Source organism: Lycorma delicatula, chromosome 9, assembly GCF_047948215.1.
Source record: "Lycorma delicatula isolate Av1 chromosome 9, ASM4794821v1, whole genome shotgun sequence".
Lineage (NCBI taxonomy): Eukaryota > Metazoa > Arthropoda > Insecta > Hemiptera > Fulgoridae > Lycorma > Lycorma delicatula.
In genome coordinates, this window is record NC_134463.1 from 123,311,490 (window position 1) to 123,329,495 (window position 18,006).

At 32.0% G+C, this 18,006-nt stretch overlaps 2 protein-coding genes across 2 annotated transcripts in view; one reads left to right on the forward strand and one right to left on the reverse strand.

Annotated features, from left to right (window-relative positions):
• The window catches only part of LOC142330086 (uncharacterized), a 387,582-nt gene that overhangs the window by 91,172 nt on the left and 278,404 nt on the right, over positions 1-18,006 (forward strand). The gene's annotated exons all lie outside the window — the stretch shown is intronic.
• Positions 887-3,140, reverse strand: LOC142330747 (hatching enzyme-like). Its single transcript, XM_075376194.1, has 2 exons — positions 1,859-3,140; positions 887-918 (listed from the first exon to the last, which is right to left on the reverse strand). Exons 1-2 carry the CDS (start codon positions 3,138-3,140, stop codon positions 887-889), a joined length of 1,314 nt encoding a protein of 437 aa, XP_075232309.1.

The window sequence follows — 18,006 nt, forward strand, 5'->3', positions numbered from 1 at the left end:
TCGTCAGAAAAGAGGTTGATGAAACTTATCGCGAAACCAACATTTAAAGATAGAATAATATATAATGAAAATCTTTGTGCAGTTCAGTGTACTAAAGAAAAAATAAAATTAGATGAATCTCTGTATGTGGGTCTATCAGTGTTAGAACTTAGTAAGACACTAATGTATAATTTTCATTATAATATAATGAAGAAAAAATATAGATCTAAGATTAATCTTCTTTATATGGACACCGATAGCTTTTTTTATGAAATAGAGACTCATGATTTTTACCAAGATTTACAAGATGAAAATTTTATTGAGTATTTTGATACGTCTGATTTTCCTGTTTCACATCCTCTTTTTTCAATTAAAAATAAAAAAGTTTTAGGTAAATTTAAGGATGAATGTAACGGCATTCCTATAAAAGAATTTATCGGATTAAGAGCAAAATTATATACTTTTACAACTACAAAGGGGATTACGAAAAAAGCTAAAGGAATAAAAAAGAATGTAGTAAAAAACAAATTAAATATCAACCATTACAGAAACTGTTTATTGAAAGCAAGTGACGATAGCAAAGACTTTTATGTTCAAATGAAACTGATTCGATCAAAAAAACACTTAGTTGAAACTGTGACAGTAAACAAATTAGCATTAAGCAATTATGATGATAAACGTGTTGCAGTTAATAACATATTAACTTTACCTTGGGGGCATGTTGATATTCCTTTAGAACTTAAACGTTTATTTAATCATTAAATTATTTTCAATTTTGTTTTTTCTTTTCAGTTAAAAATGTACAAAAAATCTTGTTATTATAGCATTAGAGTAACCAAACCGCTTTCATTAATAGCATGTTCAACATTAAGTGTGGTTCAAGCAATAACTAGTGGTTTAATAGAGGTTACAGATGAATTAATGCATTTATTTTTAATACTAGACGAAAATGAATTAGATTTTAAAGTCAATGTATACAGCAGGTTTAATTATAAGAATGTAATCGATCCGAATATATGTTATTATTGTTTACTAAATAATTTTTTCTCACTTACATATCATTCAGTTAAAGAAATGGTTGATAATTATCTTTGTGTTCATTTGACTAAAAATTTAAATATTGATGATGAATGAAGAAGAAAATTATATATTTTCTGTTTTAACAACAGAAACTCTCAATGACATTGTGTCAATTTTAATTAATAAAAAACATAATAATTCCGTAAAGATTCACTTTCTTACAGAAAGATCGAATAAATGGTTTAGTTATTTATTTAGTAAACAATATAATTCTATATTATATAGTAAAAATTGGTAATTTTATCAATAATATTTTAAATAAATATTTATTGTTTTAATTAAATTAATGTACGTCTTATTTTATTATAATCAATATAAAATGTATTTTATTATATTCAATTAAAATATATTTAGTATTTTATTATAATCAATTAAAATGTATTTAATATTGTAAATAGATATTTATTGTTTCAATTAAATTAATGTATGTATTATTTTATTATATTCAATAAAAATGTATTTAGTATTTTATTATATTTAATAAAAATGTATCCGGCATTTTATTATAGTCAAAAGTAAATGTTTTGTAAAAATAAATAATTTTTCAAAGTTTATTTCAGTTTTTATTTTATTTCAACCTTTTTTATCATTAAAAACTAATTATAAAAAGGATAAAAGACAGTTATTTTTATTAAAATAAGTTACAATACATTTTTCTGAATTAATTTATTAAATAAAATTTGATTACAAATTTCAATCAAAATATAATTTTTACATGAACTTATCCATAATTCTTTCTTTATCCTAAATTCACTCAATTCCTTTTAAACTTCTTTTTTAGGATAAACATGAAATTTACTGATAAATTCAGTGAACTGTTTTAAGATATTGTTACTGTAACATAGTAAACCAAAAAGCTCATGATCTTTAGTTCCAAATCTGATTACTTTTTGGAAGAAGTCATTATACTCATAATAATTTCCATTCTTAAAAAAATAAAGTAGTCCGTTGTTAAAACGAGCAACCCCATCTATATCTGCCGGTATTCCAGGAAACAGATTGGATACAAGGTCTGTTCGAGCAATAGTGAATGAACATTCATTTATCTTTCCCACAAAATCTTCATTATAAATCACATAAGTTTTTCCAGTATATGTATTTACGATACCATTAATCGTACAAGGATGACCGATGTTAAAGTGTGAACATACATTCCTAGGATAGCCTATGACCAACTGTTGAGTATTAAGATTGAACATAAACAATTTATGATTTTCAATTAATACTATTTCTCCGTTCGGTCTCTGGTACATCGCATCTATTCCTTTGAATGTATCTAAAGAAAGAAACTTTAATCGTTCAGTAATTTCAAGTGGTCTATAATAATTTTTGCTATCATATTTACTGCTGTTCGCAATATTTATTATCCATAACTGTTTTTTGAATATTACATAAACTTTTCCATTTACTAGCAAGTAATGAATTTTATTCTCATCATCTTCTTTTATTGCGCACACGTCGGTAATAACCTCTGAAGACCTAGGAACAGTAGTAGATTTAGTCGTTTGAACAGGTTTAGCAGTAGTTGTCATCGCTTTACTGCCGTAAAGCGACTGAATGGCTAATATATCGTCTTCGCTTAAATTTGAACGTTTGTTTAGTAAAGGGTACATGAAAGCATCTTTATTGAAAGAATGGCGAACACCCAAGGCGTGACCAATCTCATGCATCAACGTGCTCAGTAGGTTGGTTTTGTCTTTTTCCTCTTTACCTTCAGGATCAAAATTCCAATTCTCCTCTTCATCAATGTGAATTTCTATGGGTGTGTTAGCAGTGTTAGGAGAAAACGCATGCGCCAAAACACCTCCAGGTCCATCAAATCTGCTCGAGCATCGAACTTTATCGTTTTTGGCACATGTGTGGATACCATATTTGTCAGAAATTAGGATATTATATCCGTAATAATCATGTTTGAAACTTAACGATGTGTGCTTTGCCCATTCATCAAAAGCTATGTTAGCTAATTTCATCTTTTCAGCCGTTGCTCGTTGGTAGTGCCATTTCAGTTCTTGTTTTCTCCATATGATTCTTGAAACTGCATACGGTAATATGTCTGGTACACCGCATCGAGGCTCACGCATGAAAGCGATGGTCTTACTATTTAACTCCCCATTAACCGGAAGATGAAAAGATTCTTGAAACAGTTTTACGGCATCTTTTACTACTTTTGCATCAGTTAAGCTTGCATTATCTCCTTTGAGATATCCATAGTCCAATAGAAATTTATTAGAATCAAATTCATCTGCATTTACAGAAATTGTTGTGACAAAAACGTTATGAAGTATATGATAATCATCTTATTGCACTGTTTTAAAGACTGAACGTAACAAATGGAACATTTCATTTAAATACATTCCAAAATCTTATTGTTTAGAGGAGAAGGGATAATTAAACCTAAAATAAAAACAACTATTTCTTTTTAAAGTTATTTATTGTTCTTTAATAATCAAAATACAAATACATATTTTATTTGATGTTAAATTTTAAATACAATTTTATTTAAAATTAAAATTTATTATTCTTCACTCCAGTCTTTTTCACCTTCAGGAAACAGTTGATGAATCTTGATGTCTGGATCTTGTTGCATGTAGTTGGGTATATCCTCATAAATTTTAGGCGGAACATACCTTCCGTAAAGGTCGATAATAACCTGCTTAGGAAGGTGATGGAGAACGTCACGTCCGGGACTGTTTAAATAACACTCTTTTGCTTTTTCTATAGCATTTCCCACCGTTTCCAGCATATAATAAAATTTACTTTGCTCACTCCACCACATGTGTAACCATATAGCCTTTTTCATAGCGCAATTATGTTTTTCACCAAAAGGGCATACTTTATTTATTGAAGAACCGAATAAATCGATAGGAGGACAATCGTAACCGTCAAGGTCTTTTATTATATTCCGTTTATTGTTTAGTATTTGTTCTAACACTTTTTTCTTTTCTTTGCACTTTACGTATATAGTACACATTGGTGCTAAATTTTCAAAAATGGTTGATAACCTCAAGTGTTCAATAAAACCGGAATTCCAATTGAATCCGATTTGTTTCTGAAAGTTTTGTATTGCAACTGTAGTAGTTTGAGATGAAATATCATAGTAGTCAAAAGGTGGCTTGAATAGATATTGCTCGAATCGGAGTCCATCCAAAGAAATTAAAACTAATTCTTTAATGTAGACATCAGCGTTGGGTAAACGAAAAAAAGTAAAGTCTGATATAAAGACAGACATGTTGACTTTACCGACTAACAGACTAAACTGGTTAGGAAACGTTTTTGACTGTGCCTGTTAAAGGAGAATATTGCATTATGCAATCACTTATCATCAAACAATAGGCTGTTGTGTTGTCGGGAATGTTGGTAGAAGTTTTTATCTCGATTTTAATATCAACCGCGCCAGTTTTCAAAGTGTCGTTTTGTTTTGAACAATCTATAAAGATTAATGGCATAGCATAGTACTTGGATGGGGTAATTAACGCAGCCGCTGAATTCCTGTTATAATAAGATCTATAGAAACTCTTAAACATTTCATATAATATAATGCTATCTCCTTGAATGTGTTCATAAGGATAATATACAGAATTCAGATACAAGCGTATGTTATTAAGTGAAATGGTATCAAAATTCGAAGCTCTTTTTGTTGCGTCTCCTTTTCTCGATGTTTGAAATCCAATGATAACATAATGAGGTTTTTCCACCTGCGTCGTTGTTTTAACTGTCCAAATTACATCTTTACTGATAGGTAGAGTTGGGTATTCGTACAAGTTCCACTTTCGGAACATCATCGAAATCGGTTCATCCCTATCTACCAGTCTAAGAAGTGATAACCGTTTTTCATCCGATACGTTAACATATGGTATTTTCCAACTAATTTTCGTTATTCCGAAGGTAAATGTTTTTCCAGCTGGAACGACAACAGCATTATTATTAGTGGAAGCCCGAAGCAGAATGAGTTCCTGTTTAACGTTTAGCAGTATCTTATTATAATCTTCAAAAAAGCCCAAGAGCATCTTCAGCGGAAGTAATACCTTAAACTTTGCCGAATCACCATCGATATATACACCGTTGACCGGTTGGATATCTTCAACGCCGACCGATGACCAACCATGCATGAAAATTGAATCTTTTTCGAAGTTTCTCAGTGATAGAGCATTTTTCATCGTTGAAGTTATCCCCACATTTCTCACCCTATCCACCTCCTGTCCTGCAATTTCATAACGAATTTCATCGAAAAGAAACGCGCCAAAATTGTTGCATAGTTTTAGTGTTGAATCTGAAGCTCCATTAGCATCACTATACGTTCCGTTGATGAGTAAATAACTTTCGCACGGAAGCGTGTATACATCCTGTTGCTGGACAGGAATTCTTATTTCATCACTATTATTAAATGTAGTTGACGCTTAAGGATAGTGAGTATGAAATTCTTTACCCGTAATGGTTTCATCAAATACCGCGTTCGCAGTATCAACGTCTATTATCTGTACGCTCATCGTTGTAATACTTTAAAACCTAAAGATTCCAGAAATCGTACGTTTTCTCGTGTTAACCGTTTAAGCTTCGCAGGTTGACTAGTCGTTAACGGGACTATGGGAGGGAATTTATATTCCGCTTTATCAACGAAAATCAGCACCATCGTTTCTTCGTCTTAAATGCAGTCTCACCGTCACTTCTTCACCACCGAAACTTATCAGTTCTGAATTTTGATTATAAACGTGCACAGTTATATTCCGTATAGACTTGGTGTTGACCGGAAGATAAATGACACTGTGCGGTACTTCAATTATCTTATATCCCCGTCCAACTCTGGGATAGAATTCGTGAATGATATGACCTTCTTCTCCGCTTACAAATGAACTGCGGGCGATGTTACAACTTATACGTATCGCATTTACAGATGAAATACTAACAGGTTTCTGAGATGTATGCCAGAAGTTTGCTGGTAGGACCATTTCATCAAATCCCAAAAGAGTACGGATAGAATGTGGTTTTGTAAAATCTACTATTTCAGTACAAAATAAACGCGAGTGCATCGTCGTAGGTTCGATTAAGATTTTAATCGAACATTTTGCATCATTTTTATTGCGATTTCGTTGTTTACCTTTATCATTGTCGGTCGCGTTCGATTCATCGCAGTTGCCCATCCCATGTTTCAATTTAACTTTCAGATCATCAATCTCATACATCCCCGGCGGAAGCTTTATCGACTTACTGCCCTGGTAACCGTAATAAAACATAATTTTTTCCTTTTTCTACATTTTGAATGTTATTATATGACATAAAATCAATCAGGCCGATTTCCCACGCGGCATCGCCGAGTTCTATCGGGGGGAAAAAATCTGCAGACAGTATAGAAGATTTTCCGTTTAGGCAGAACATATCAAAAACTTTAAACACAAATGCCCGTAAACAACTGAATTAAAATCCTGTCTGCGGTCTAAATTATACTGGATGTTGGACTAGCTCTTTAGGTGGCTGTAAATTACCGTAACTGTCAAAATAAAACACGTTCGCGTTACGTTTTTTATAACAAACCCAATGCGTACCCGGATTGAGGACACTGTCCAAGTTCACTATTCCCGATTCGAATTTATTTATTCTAGCTGGTAAAGTATCGCGCATGAAAACACCTCTGAAGTGGGGTAAATTAATTTTTCGCGCAAACCGTATTAACTCCACATCTGATAAAGGATGAATGGGGAGATTGCGTAGTAAATTTAATGCTTTTTTCTGCTTTGACGACGATGATGATGACGACGATGACGACTGCGACCTGCAGACCGGTATTTTTTTACGCCGCATCCGGTTTTAGATCGGTACGGTTCAAGATAAGCACCTTTCCCCTTTTTTCTTATAGTTTTTTTTCGCACACCTCTGACCGAAGCTTTCTTCAATCTCCCGCCGAATTTACTCTTTATTTTCATAGCGTTTGTTGAGGCGGGATGAGGCCATCCCGCAACGTGAGCCATTTACTTATTCGCAATCAATTGAGATAAAATTAAATGACAAGCAATTTTTAGCATGGACACCAGCAAAAAAAGGTAAATATTTGGTGAGGCTAGAGTTGTTTGAGACTGATGACATTGAAGGTTTATCATTTAAGGATAGATACAAAAGAGTAAAAACTAAATTGGAGATGGTTATTAATGAAAATGATGAACGCTTCGAATTAATTAATGATACTATTTCGCTGGCATGTGATAATTTAAAAACTGAAAACGGGTATAAAAAGTAGTTAGACCGGTTGCAAAGGTAAGTCCTATGCAACAAAAAATTAAATGTTTACTTGATTACCCTTTTTGTTTAAATTTTTTTTTCGCAGGATTGAAACAGGAAAATGGACAATAAATATAAAAGAGTTAGCTTGGAAGCAGTTCAGCATATGGGAGAGTTTACTCTAATTGAAAATGCATTTGCATGTAATCTTTTAACGTATTATTATAAAAATGATAATGATGTATGTTCGGATGTATGGTTAGCGTTGCAGAATGCTAGTGAACATATTGTTTTAATATTAACAGAATCATTAGCTCGTTATGGTTCTGTAAAATTTAATATATTGATAGAATTAACGTATAAAAAGCCGATGACTGGTGATATAAAAGGATATATAAAAGGATATATGACTGGTGATGTAGGATTTAAAACTAATAATTTTGACATATACAGTATAAATGATATAGATAATGCTATTCAGAACGCAACCGAACAGTTGCTTGAGGAGGAAGCTAGTTTTGAAGGAAAACAGAGTGGATGGACTCTTATTACTTTAGATGGAATATTAGTAAGAGTAAATAAATTTCGTCCTTTAAGAGGTTCATGTTACATTCCATTACCAAGTAAATTTCAACAAAAGCATGCAGTTATTAATATTAAGAATGAGGATGAATTTTGTTTTAAATGGTCTATTCTTTGTCGTTTTGTAAAAGGTACTCATCGTGAAAGAGTAGATACGCGATATAAGACTCTTTTAGATAAATTCGATTTTCACGGTATAAATTTTCCCACACCATTAGGCGAGATAAAAATTTTTGAAGAAAAAAATAATGTTTCTGTAAATGTATATTCATTTGATGAGAAAGGAATAATATTTCCAGTAAAAGTATGTTTACAAGAACGCAATGAACATTTTGATTTGCTACTTTTAACAAACAATGAAGTTTTTCATTATTGTTATATAACCAATTTTGAAAGACTGATTGGCTCCCAATTAACCAAGAATAACCATAGGATTACTATTTGCAAAAGATGTTTTACATTTTATAAAACTGATAAATATTCAACTATAAAAATGAATGAACATATAGAAAAATGTAAAGTAAATGCGCCAGCAAAAATTATTCTTCCTGAGGTTGATTGTAACGGTCTTCCTCCTATGTTAAAATTTAAAAATTTTCATCATATTTTGCAGTACCAGTTGTTTGTTATGCAGATTTTGAATGCATATTAAAACCTGTTTCAACATGCTATCCCAACAATGATAAATCTTTTACTGTATCTACGGAACACCATATTCCAATGAATTTCTGTTTGTATTTTGTTTCAATTCCATCAGTTCCAGATTTTATACGAAATGTTCTACCTTCGACTCCTTTCTTATATAGAGGAAAAGATGCTACTAAAAAATTTATGATAGTGCTTAAAGATATTTGTTCAAAAATTGATAATTATTTAAAAATTAATAAAAAAATTATATTTACTGATGAAGATAAAATCGCATTCGATTCCGCACTTTCTTGTCAGATGTGTGAAATTAAATTCAGTTCGCAGGTAATTCCAGTTCGTGATCATTGCCATTTAACAGGTAAATATAGAGCTGCTCTTTGTAATAAATGTAATTTGCAAAGACGTAATCAAACATTTCTTCCTGTTTTTCTTCATAACAGCTCAAATTATGATTCGCATTTCATTGTTAAAGAATTAGGATATGATGAAAATAGAATAAATTTAATTCCGAATACTACTGAGAAGTATATTTCATTTACAAAAACTATCGGTAACCATATGTCTATTCGTTTCGTTGATTCAATCCGGTTTATGTCATTTAGTTTAGATTATTTAGTTAAAACATTACCCACTGAAAAGTTTTTTCATTTAAAAAAATCATTTAAACAAGATGAACTTCATCTTGTAACTCGAAAAGGAGTTTATCCTTATGAGTATACTAGCTCCTGGGAAGATTTAGAAGATACTCAGCTACCACCTAAAGAGAAATTTTATAGTTCGCTTACAGGAGAAAATATTGATGAAAATGATTATATTCATGCTAAAACTGTTTGGAGTCATTTCAATATAAAAAATTTAGGTGAATATAGTGATCTTTATTTAAAATGTGATGTTCTTATTTTAGCTGATGTATTTGAAAATTTTCGTTTACTTTGTTTAAGAGAATATGGCTTAGATTGCGCATATTACTTTACACTTCCTGGTTTTTCATTTGATGCTATGCTTTATAAAACGCGAGTTTCACTTGAATTAATCACAGATTATGATATTTATATGTTTTTAGAAAGGGGTATTAGAGGGGGAATATCGGTTTGTGTTAAAAAGTATGGGAAGGCAAACAATCCTTACATACCTGAAGAATATGATAATAAATTACCACACACATATTTAGCATATCTAGATGCCAATAACTTATACGGTTGGGCAATGAGCCAACATTTACCAAAACAAAGTTTTCGATGGGTTGAAAAAGAAATTCAACAATCAATAGCAGATAGTATATTATCGTTTAAAGATGATGGTATAATTGGTTTTATTTTTGAAGTTGACGTAGAGTATCCTGAATTTCTTCATAATACACACAGTGATCTTCCGTTTCTTCCGATAAATGAAGTTCCCCCTTTTTCATCTCACACAAAATTAGTAACAACATTAAAAACTAAAAATAATTATATTTGTCATTATGTTAATTTAAAACAAGCTATTCGTAACGGACTTAGAGTAACTAAAGTACATAAAATACTGCAATTTATTCAATCTCCTTGGTTAAAAAGCTATATAAATTTAAATACTATAAATCGACAATCGGCAACAAATGATTTTGAAAAAGACTTATTTAAATTAATGAATAATGCGGTATTTGGGAAGTGTATGGAAAACGTTAGGAAACGTATTAATTTAGAATTGGTTTCGTCAGAAAAGAGGTTGATGAAACTTATCGCGAAACCAACATTTAAAGATAGAATAATATATAATGAAAATCTTTGTGCAGTTCAGTGTACTAAAGAAAAAATAAAATTAGATGAATCTCTGTATGTGGGTCTATCAGTGTTAGAACTTAGTAAGACACTAATGTATAATTTTCATTATAATATAATGAAGAAAAAATATAGATCTAAGATTAATCTTCTTTATATGGACACCGATAGCTTTTTTTATGAAATAGAGACTCATGATTTTTACCAAGATTTACAAGATGAAAATTTTATTGAGTATTTTGATACGTCTGATTTTCCTGTTTCACATCCTCTTTTTTCAATTAAAAATAAAAAAGTTTTAGGTAAATTTAAGGATGAATGTAACGGCATTCCTATAAAAGAATTTATCGGATTAAGAGCAAAATTATATACTTTTACAACTACAAAGGGGATTACGAAAAAAGCTAAAGGAATAAAAAAGAATGTAGTAAAAAACAAATTAAATATCAACCATTACAGAAACTGTTTATTGAAAGCAAGTGACGATAGCAAAGACTTTTATGTTCAAATGAAACTGATTCGATCAAAAAAACACTTAGTTGAAACTGTGACAGTAAACAAATTAGCATTAAGCAATTATGATGATAAACGTGTTGCAGTTAATAACATATTAACTTTACCTTGGGGGCATGTTGATATTCCTTTAGAACTTAAACGTTTATTTAATCATTAAATTATTTTCAATTTTGTTTTTTCTTTTCAGTTAAAAATGTACAAAAAATCTTGTTATTATAGCATTAGAGTAACCAAACCGCTTTCATTAATAGCATGTTCAACATTAAGTGTGGTTCAAGCAATAACTAGTGGTTTAATAGAGGTTACAGATGAATTAATGCATTTATTTTTAATACTAGACGAAAATGAATTAGATTTTAAAGTCAATGTATACAGCAGGTTTAATTATAAGAATGTAATCGATCCGAATATATGTTATTATTGTTTACTAAATAATTTTTTCTCACTTACATATCATTCAGTTAAAGAAATGGTTGATAATTATCTTTGTGTTCATTTGACTAAAAATTTAAATATTGATGATGAATGAAGAAGAAAATTATATATTTTCTGTTTTAACAACAGAAACTCTCAATGACATTGTGTCAATTTTAATTAATAAAAAACATAATAATTCCGTAAAGATTCACTTTCTTACAGAAAGATCGAATAAATGGTTTAGTTATTTATTTAGTAAACAATATAATTCTATATTATATAGTAAAAATTGGTAATTTTATCAATAATATTTTAAATAAATATTTATTGTTTTAATTAAATTAATGTACGTCTTATTTTATTATAATCAATATAAAATGTATTTTATTATATTCAATTAAAATATATTTAGTATTTTATTATAATCAATTAAAATGTATTTAATATTGTAAATAGATATTTATTGTTTCAATTAAATTAATGTATGTATTATTTTATTATATTCAATAAAAATGTATTTAGTATTTTATTATATTTAATAAAAATGTATCCGGCATTTTATTATAGTCAAAAGTAAATGTTTTGTAAAAATAAATAATTTTTCAAAGTTTATTTCAGTTTTTATTTTATTTCAACCTTTTTTATCATTAAAAACTAATTATAAAAAGGATAAAAGACAGTTATTTTTATTAAAATAAGTTACAATACATTTTTCTGAATTAATTTATTAAATAAAATTTGATTACAAATTTCAATCAAAATATAATTTTTACATGAACTTATCCATAATTCTTTCTTTATCCTAAATTCACTCAATTCCTTTTAAACTTCTTTTTTAGGATAAACATGAAATTTACTGATAAATTCAGTGAACTGTTTTAAGATATTGTTACTGTAACATAGTAAACCAAAAAGCTCATGATCTTTAGTTCCAAATCTGATTACTTTTTGGAAGAAGTCATTATACTCATAATAATTTCCATTCTTAAAAAAATAAAGTAGTCCGTTGTTAAAACGAGCAACCCCATCTATATCTGCCGGTATTCCAGGAAACAGATTGGATACAAGGTCTGTTCGAGCAATAGTGAATGAACATTCATTTATCTTTCCCACAAAATCTTCATTATAAATCACATAAGTTTTTCCAGTATATGTATTTACGATACCATTAATCGTACAAGGATGACCGATGTTAAAGTGTGAACATACATTCCTAGGATAGCCTATGACCAACTGTTGAGTATTAAGATTGAACATAAACAATTTATGATTTTCAATTAATACTATTTCTCCGTTCGGTCTCTGGTACATCGCATCTATTCCTTTGAATGTATCTAAAGAAAGAAACTTTAATCGTTCAGTAATTTCAAGTGGTCTATAATAATTTTTGCTATCATATTTACTGCTGTTCGCAATATTTATTATCCATAACTGTTTTTTGAATATTACATAAACTTTTCCATTTACTAGCAAGTAATGAATTTTATTCTCATCATCTTCTTTTATTGCGCACACGTCGGTAATAACCTCTGAAGACCTAGGAACAGTAGTAGATTTAGTCGTTTGAACAGGTTTAGCAGTAGTTGTCATCGCTTTACTGCCGTAAAGCGACTGAATGGCTAATATATCGTCTTCGCTTAAATTTGAACGTTTGTTTAGTAAAGGGTACATGAAAGCATCTTTATTGAAAGAATGGCGAACACCCAAGGCGTGACCAATCTCATGCATCAACGTGCTCAGTAGGTTGGTTTTGTCTTTTTCCTCTTTACCTTCAGGATCAAAATTCCAATTCTCCTCTTCATCAATGTGAATTTCTATGGGTGTGTTAGCAGTGTTAGGAGAAAACGCATGCGCCAAAACACCTCCAGGTCCATCAAATCTGCTCGAGCATCGAACTTTATCGTTTTTGGCACATGTGTGGATACCATATTTGTCAGAAATTAGGATATTATATCCGTAATAATCATGTTTGAAACTTAACGATGTGTGCTTTGCCCATTCATCAAAAGCTATGTTAGCTAATTTCATCTTTTCAGCCGTTGCTCGTTGGTAGTGCCATTTCAGTTCTTGTTTTCTCCATATGATTCTTGAAACTGCATACGGTAATATGTCTGGTACACCGCATCGAGGCTCACGCATGAAAGCGATGGTCTTACTATTTAACTCCCCATTAACCGGAAGATGAAAAGATTCTTGAAACAGTTTTACGGCATCTTTTACTACTTTTGCATCAGTTAAGCTTGCATTATCTCCTTTGAGATATCCATAGTCCAATAGAAATTTATTAGAATCAAATTCATCTGCATTTACAGAAATTGTTGTGACAAAAACGTTATGAAGTATATGATAATCATCTTATTGCACTGTTTTAAAGACTGAACGTAACAAATGGAACATTTCATTTAAATACATTCCAAAATCTTATTGTTTAGAGGAGAAGGGATAATTAAACCTAAAATAAAAACAACTATTTCTTTTTAAAGTTATTTATTGTTCTTTAATAATCAAAATACAAATACATATTTTATTTGATGTTAAATTTTAAATACAATTTTATTTAAAATTAAAATTTATTATTCTTCACTCCAGTCTTTTTCACCTTCAGGAAACAGTTGATGAATCTTGATGTCTGGATCTTGTTGCATGTAGTTGGGTATATCCTCATAAATTTTAGGCGGAACATACCTTCCGTAAAGGTCGATAATAACCTGCTTAGGAAGGTGATGGAGAACGTCACGTCCGGGACTGTTTAAATAACACTCTTTTGCTTTTTCTATAGCATTTCCCACCGTTTCCAGCATATAATAAAATTTACTTTGCTCACTCCACCACATGTGTAACCATATAGCCTTTTTCATAGCGCAATTATGTTTTTCACCAAAAGGGCATACTTTATTTATTGAAGAACCGAATAAATCGATAGGAGGACAATCGTAACCGTCAAGGTCTTTTATTATATTCCGTTTATTGTTTAGTATTTGTTCTAACACTTTTTTCTTTTCTTTGCACTTTACGTATATAGTACACATTGGTGCTAAATTTTCAAAAATGGTTGATAACCTCAAGTGTTCAATAAAACCGGAATTCCAATTGAATCCGATTTGTTTCTGAAAGTTTTGTATTGCAACTGTAGTAGTTTGAGATGAAATATCATAGTAGTCAAAAGGTGGCTTGAATAGATATTGCTCGAATCGGAGTCCATCCAAAGAAATTAAAACTAATTCTTTAATGTAGACATCAGCGTTGGGTAAACGAAAAAAAGTAAAGTCTGATATAAAGACAGACATGTTGACTTTACCGACTAACAGACTAAACTGGTTAGGAAACGTTTTTGACTGTGCCTGTTAAAGGAGAATATTGCATTATGCAATCACTTATCATCAAACAATAGGCTGTTGTGTTGTCGGGAATGTTGGTAGAAGTTTTTATCTCGATTTTAATATCAACCGCGCCAGTTTTCAAAGTGTCGTTTTGTTTTGAACAATCTATAAAGATTAATGGCATAGCATAGTACTTGGATGGGGTAATTAACGCAGCCGCTGAATTCCTGTTATAATAAGATCTATAGAAACTCTTAAACATTTCATATAATATAATGCTATCTCCTTGAATGTGTTCATAAGGATAATATACAGAATTCAGATACAAGCGTATGTTATTAAGTGAAATGGTATCAAAATTCGAAGCTCTTTTTGTTGCGTCTCCTTTTCTCGATGTTTGAAATCCAATGATAACATAATGAGGTTTTTCCACCTGCGTCGTTGTTTTAACTGTCCAAATTACATCTTTACTGATAGGTAGAGTTGGGTATTCGTACAAGTTCCACTTTCGGAACATCATCGAAATCGGTTCATCCCTATCTACCAGTCTAAGAAGTGATAACCGTTTTTCATCCGATACGTTAACATATGGTATTTTCCAACTAATTTTCGTTATTCCGAAGGTAAATGTTTTTCCAGCTGGAACGACAACAGCATTATTATTAGTGGAAGCCCGAAGCAGAATGAGTTCCTGTTTAACGTTTAGCAGTATCTTATTATAATCTTCAAAAAAGCCCAAGAGCATCTTCAGCGGAAGTAATACCTTAAACTTTGCCGAATCACCATCGATATATACACCGTTGACCGGTTGGATATCTTCAACGCCGACCGATGACCAACCATGCATGAAAATTGAATCTTTTTCGAAGTTTCTCAGTGATAGAGCATTTTTCATCGTTGAAGTTATCCCCACATTTCTCACCCTATCCACCTCCTGTCCTGCAATTTCATAACGAATTTCATCGAAAAGAAACGCGCCAAAATTGTTGCATAGTTTTAGTGTTGAATCTGAAGCTCCATTAGCATCACTATACGTTCCGTTGATGAAGTGACAGCCTCACCGTCACTTCTTCACCACCGAAACTTATCAGTTCTGAATTTTGATTATAAACGTGCACAGTTATATTCCGTATAGACTTGGTGTTGACCGGAAGATAAATGACACTGTGCGGTACTTCAATTATCTTATATCCCCGTCCAACTCCGGGATAGAATTCGTTAATGATATGACCTTCTTCTCCGCCTACAAATGAACTGCGGTCAATGTTACAACTTATACGTATCGCATTTACAGATGAAATACTAACAGGTTTCTGAGATGTATGCCAGATGTTTGCTGGTAGGACCATTTCATCAAATCCCAAAAGAGTACGGATAGAATGTGGTTTTGTAAAATCTACTATTTCAGTACAAAATAAACGCGAGTGCATCGTCGTAGGTTCGATTAAGATTTTAATCGAACATTTTGCATCATTTTTATTGCGATTTCGTTGTTTACCTTTATCATTGTCGGTCGCGTTCGATTCATCGCAGTTGCCCATCCCATGTTTCAATTTAACTTTCAGATCATGAATCTCATACATCCCCGGCGGAAGCTTTATCGATATACTGCCCTGGTAACCGTAATAAAACATTATTTTTTCCTTTTTCTACATTTTGAATGTTATTATATGACATAAAATCAATCAGGCCGATTTCCCACACGGCATCGCCGAGTTCTATCGGGGGGAAAAAATCTGCAGACAGTATAGAAGATTTTCCGTTTAGGCAGAACATATCAAAAACTTTAAACACAAATGCCCGCAAACAACTGAATTAAAATCCTGTCTGCGGTCTAAATTATACTGGATGTTGGACTAGCTCTTTAGGTGGCTGTAAATTACCGTAACTGTCAAAATAAAACACGTTCGCGTTACGTTTTTTATAACAAACCCAATGCGTACCCGGATTGAGGACACTGTCCAAGTTCACTATTCCCGATTCGAATTTATTTATTCTAGCTGGTAAAGTATCGCGCATGAAAACACCTCTGAAGTGGGGTAAATTAATTTTTCGCGCAAACCGTATTAACTCCACATCTGATAAAGGATGAATGGGGAGATTGCGAAGTAAATTTAATGCTTTTTTCTGCTTTGACGACGATGATGATGACGACGATGACGACTGCGACCTGCAGACCGGTGTTTTTTTACGCCGCATCCGGTTTTAGATCGGTACGGTTCAAGATAAGCACCTTTCCCCTTTTTTCTTATAGTTTTTTTTCGCACACCTCTGACCGAAGCTTTCTTCAATCTCCCGCCGAATTTACTCTTTATTTTCATAGCGTTTGTTACGGCCCACGCAGCAGCCTTCTCTGCAATGCTGGAATCGGGCGCGGATACCCTTTGCCAAGCTCTTTCCGCTAACACTTTATCAGCCTGTGCTCTTCGCCGAGAATCGTTGTAGATACTATACGCTATATCATGCGCCTTACAAGCTTTATCGAGTGGATTTATACCAAGATCGCCTCTTTCCAATCTTTGTTTTAATTTTGTTCCGGGTCCGCAATATTGGTAACCGGGTATGTGAGCCTCGAAAGGAAGAAGATCTACAGCCCGATTAAGAACTGTTCCTTTTACGTTACGTGCAATACCGAAAGTTTTACCCGGAAGACTTTCGATCGAACTTATCAATCCGTTTCCTGTTTTACAACTAACGTTACACTTGTTCGTGCTGTTCATTTTATCTCCAACTAAAAGTCTTCGGTTGATGCATCCGTATTTAAATCAGATTCTTTTTCAGTTTGAGTTACCACATCTTTCTGAACCTCGCTTTTCAATCGAGAAATACTTTCCTCTAATCGCTGACGAACAACGGGGTCATTAGTATTTTTACTTCTTAAAGGATTTTCTATTTCTTTTCCTTTCATATTTTCTACTTTAGCGATGACCTCATCGAATTTCTGTTGAATAAGGAACCGTACATATCTCATGGTCACCAAATCGTTTTCATCATCTGGATGAGCGGCGTTTTTGGCGCGAGCTCCTTTGAAATCTACCACTTTAAAATGTGTTTGTTCTTCACACGCTAAAAAATCGTGATCAGAGGCATATTGCTCGATTAAATATATGCAATCGTCCATGTTAACAGCATCGTCATAATATTCCGCTGATGCTAGATTACAAATTTTTTTTTCGCGGGCGTCGATATCACCCTCTTCAGTAATCCCAAACGGGATTCTCGAACCAAATTCTGTCTGTCCTAACCTGTTGACCGGCATGATCTCAAATGACTTGCTTACAGTGCGCCTTCTCCTTTTATTAGTCCTCGTTCTTTTAATTCCTCGACTATCGATACAATTTCCTTATCGTGTGCAGTATTACCTGCCTTTTTTGACGCGATCAATAGTTTTAGCCTCTCGCAGATTTCGTTAGGATCATCAAAATAAACGTAATCGACTTTATGGTTTTCGTTCAAAGTCATTGCAGATGGTACTAAACCTTCACCTCGTTTTTTCG

Excerpts from the sequence above, each read along its gene's own strand:
- LOC142330747 (XM_075376194.1), bottom strand. The coding sequence starts at position 3,140 with ATGCGTGAGCCTCGATGCGGTGTACCAGACATATTACCGTATGCAGTT. Across the intron at positions 919-1,858 it reads ACAGTTCACTGAATTTATCA|TATTAAAAATAAATGCATTA; the intron begins GTAAATTTCATG and ends ATTTTCGTCTAG.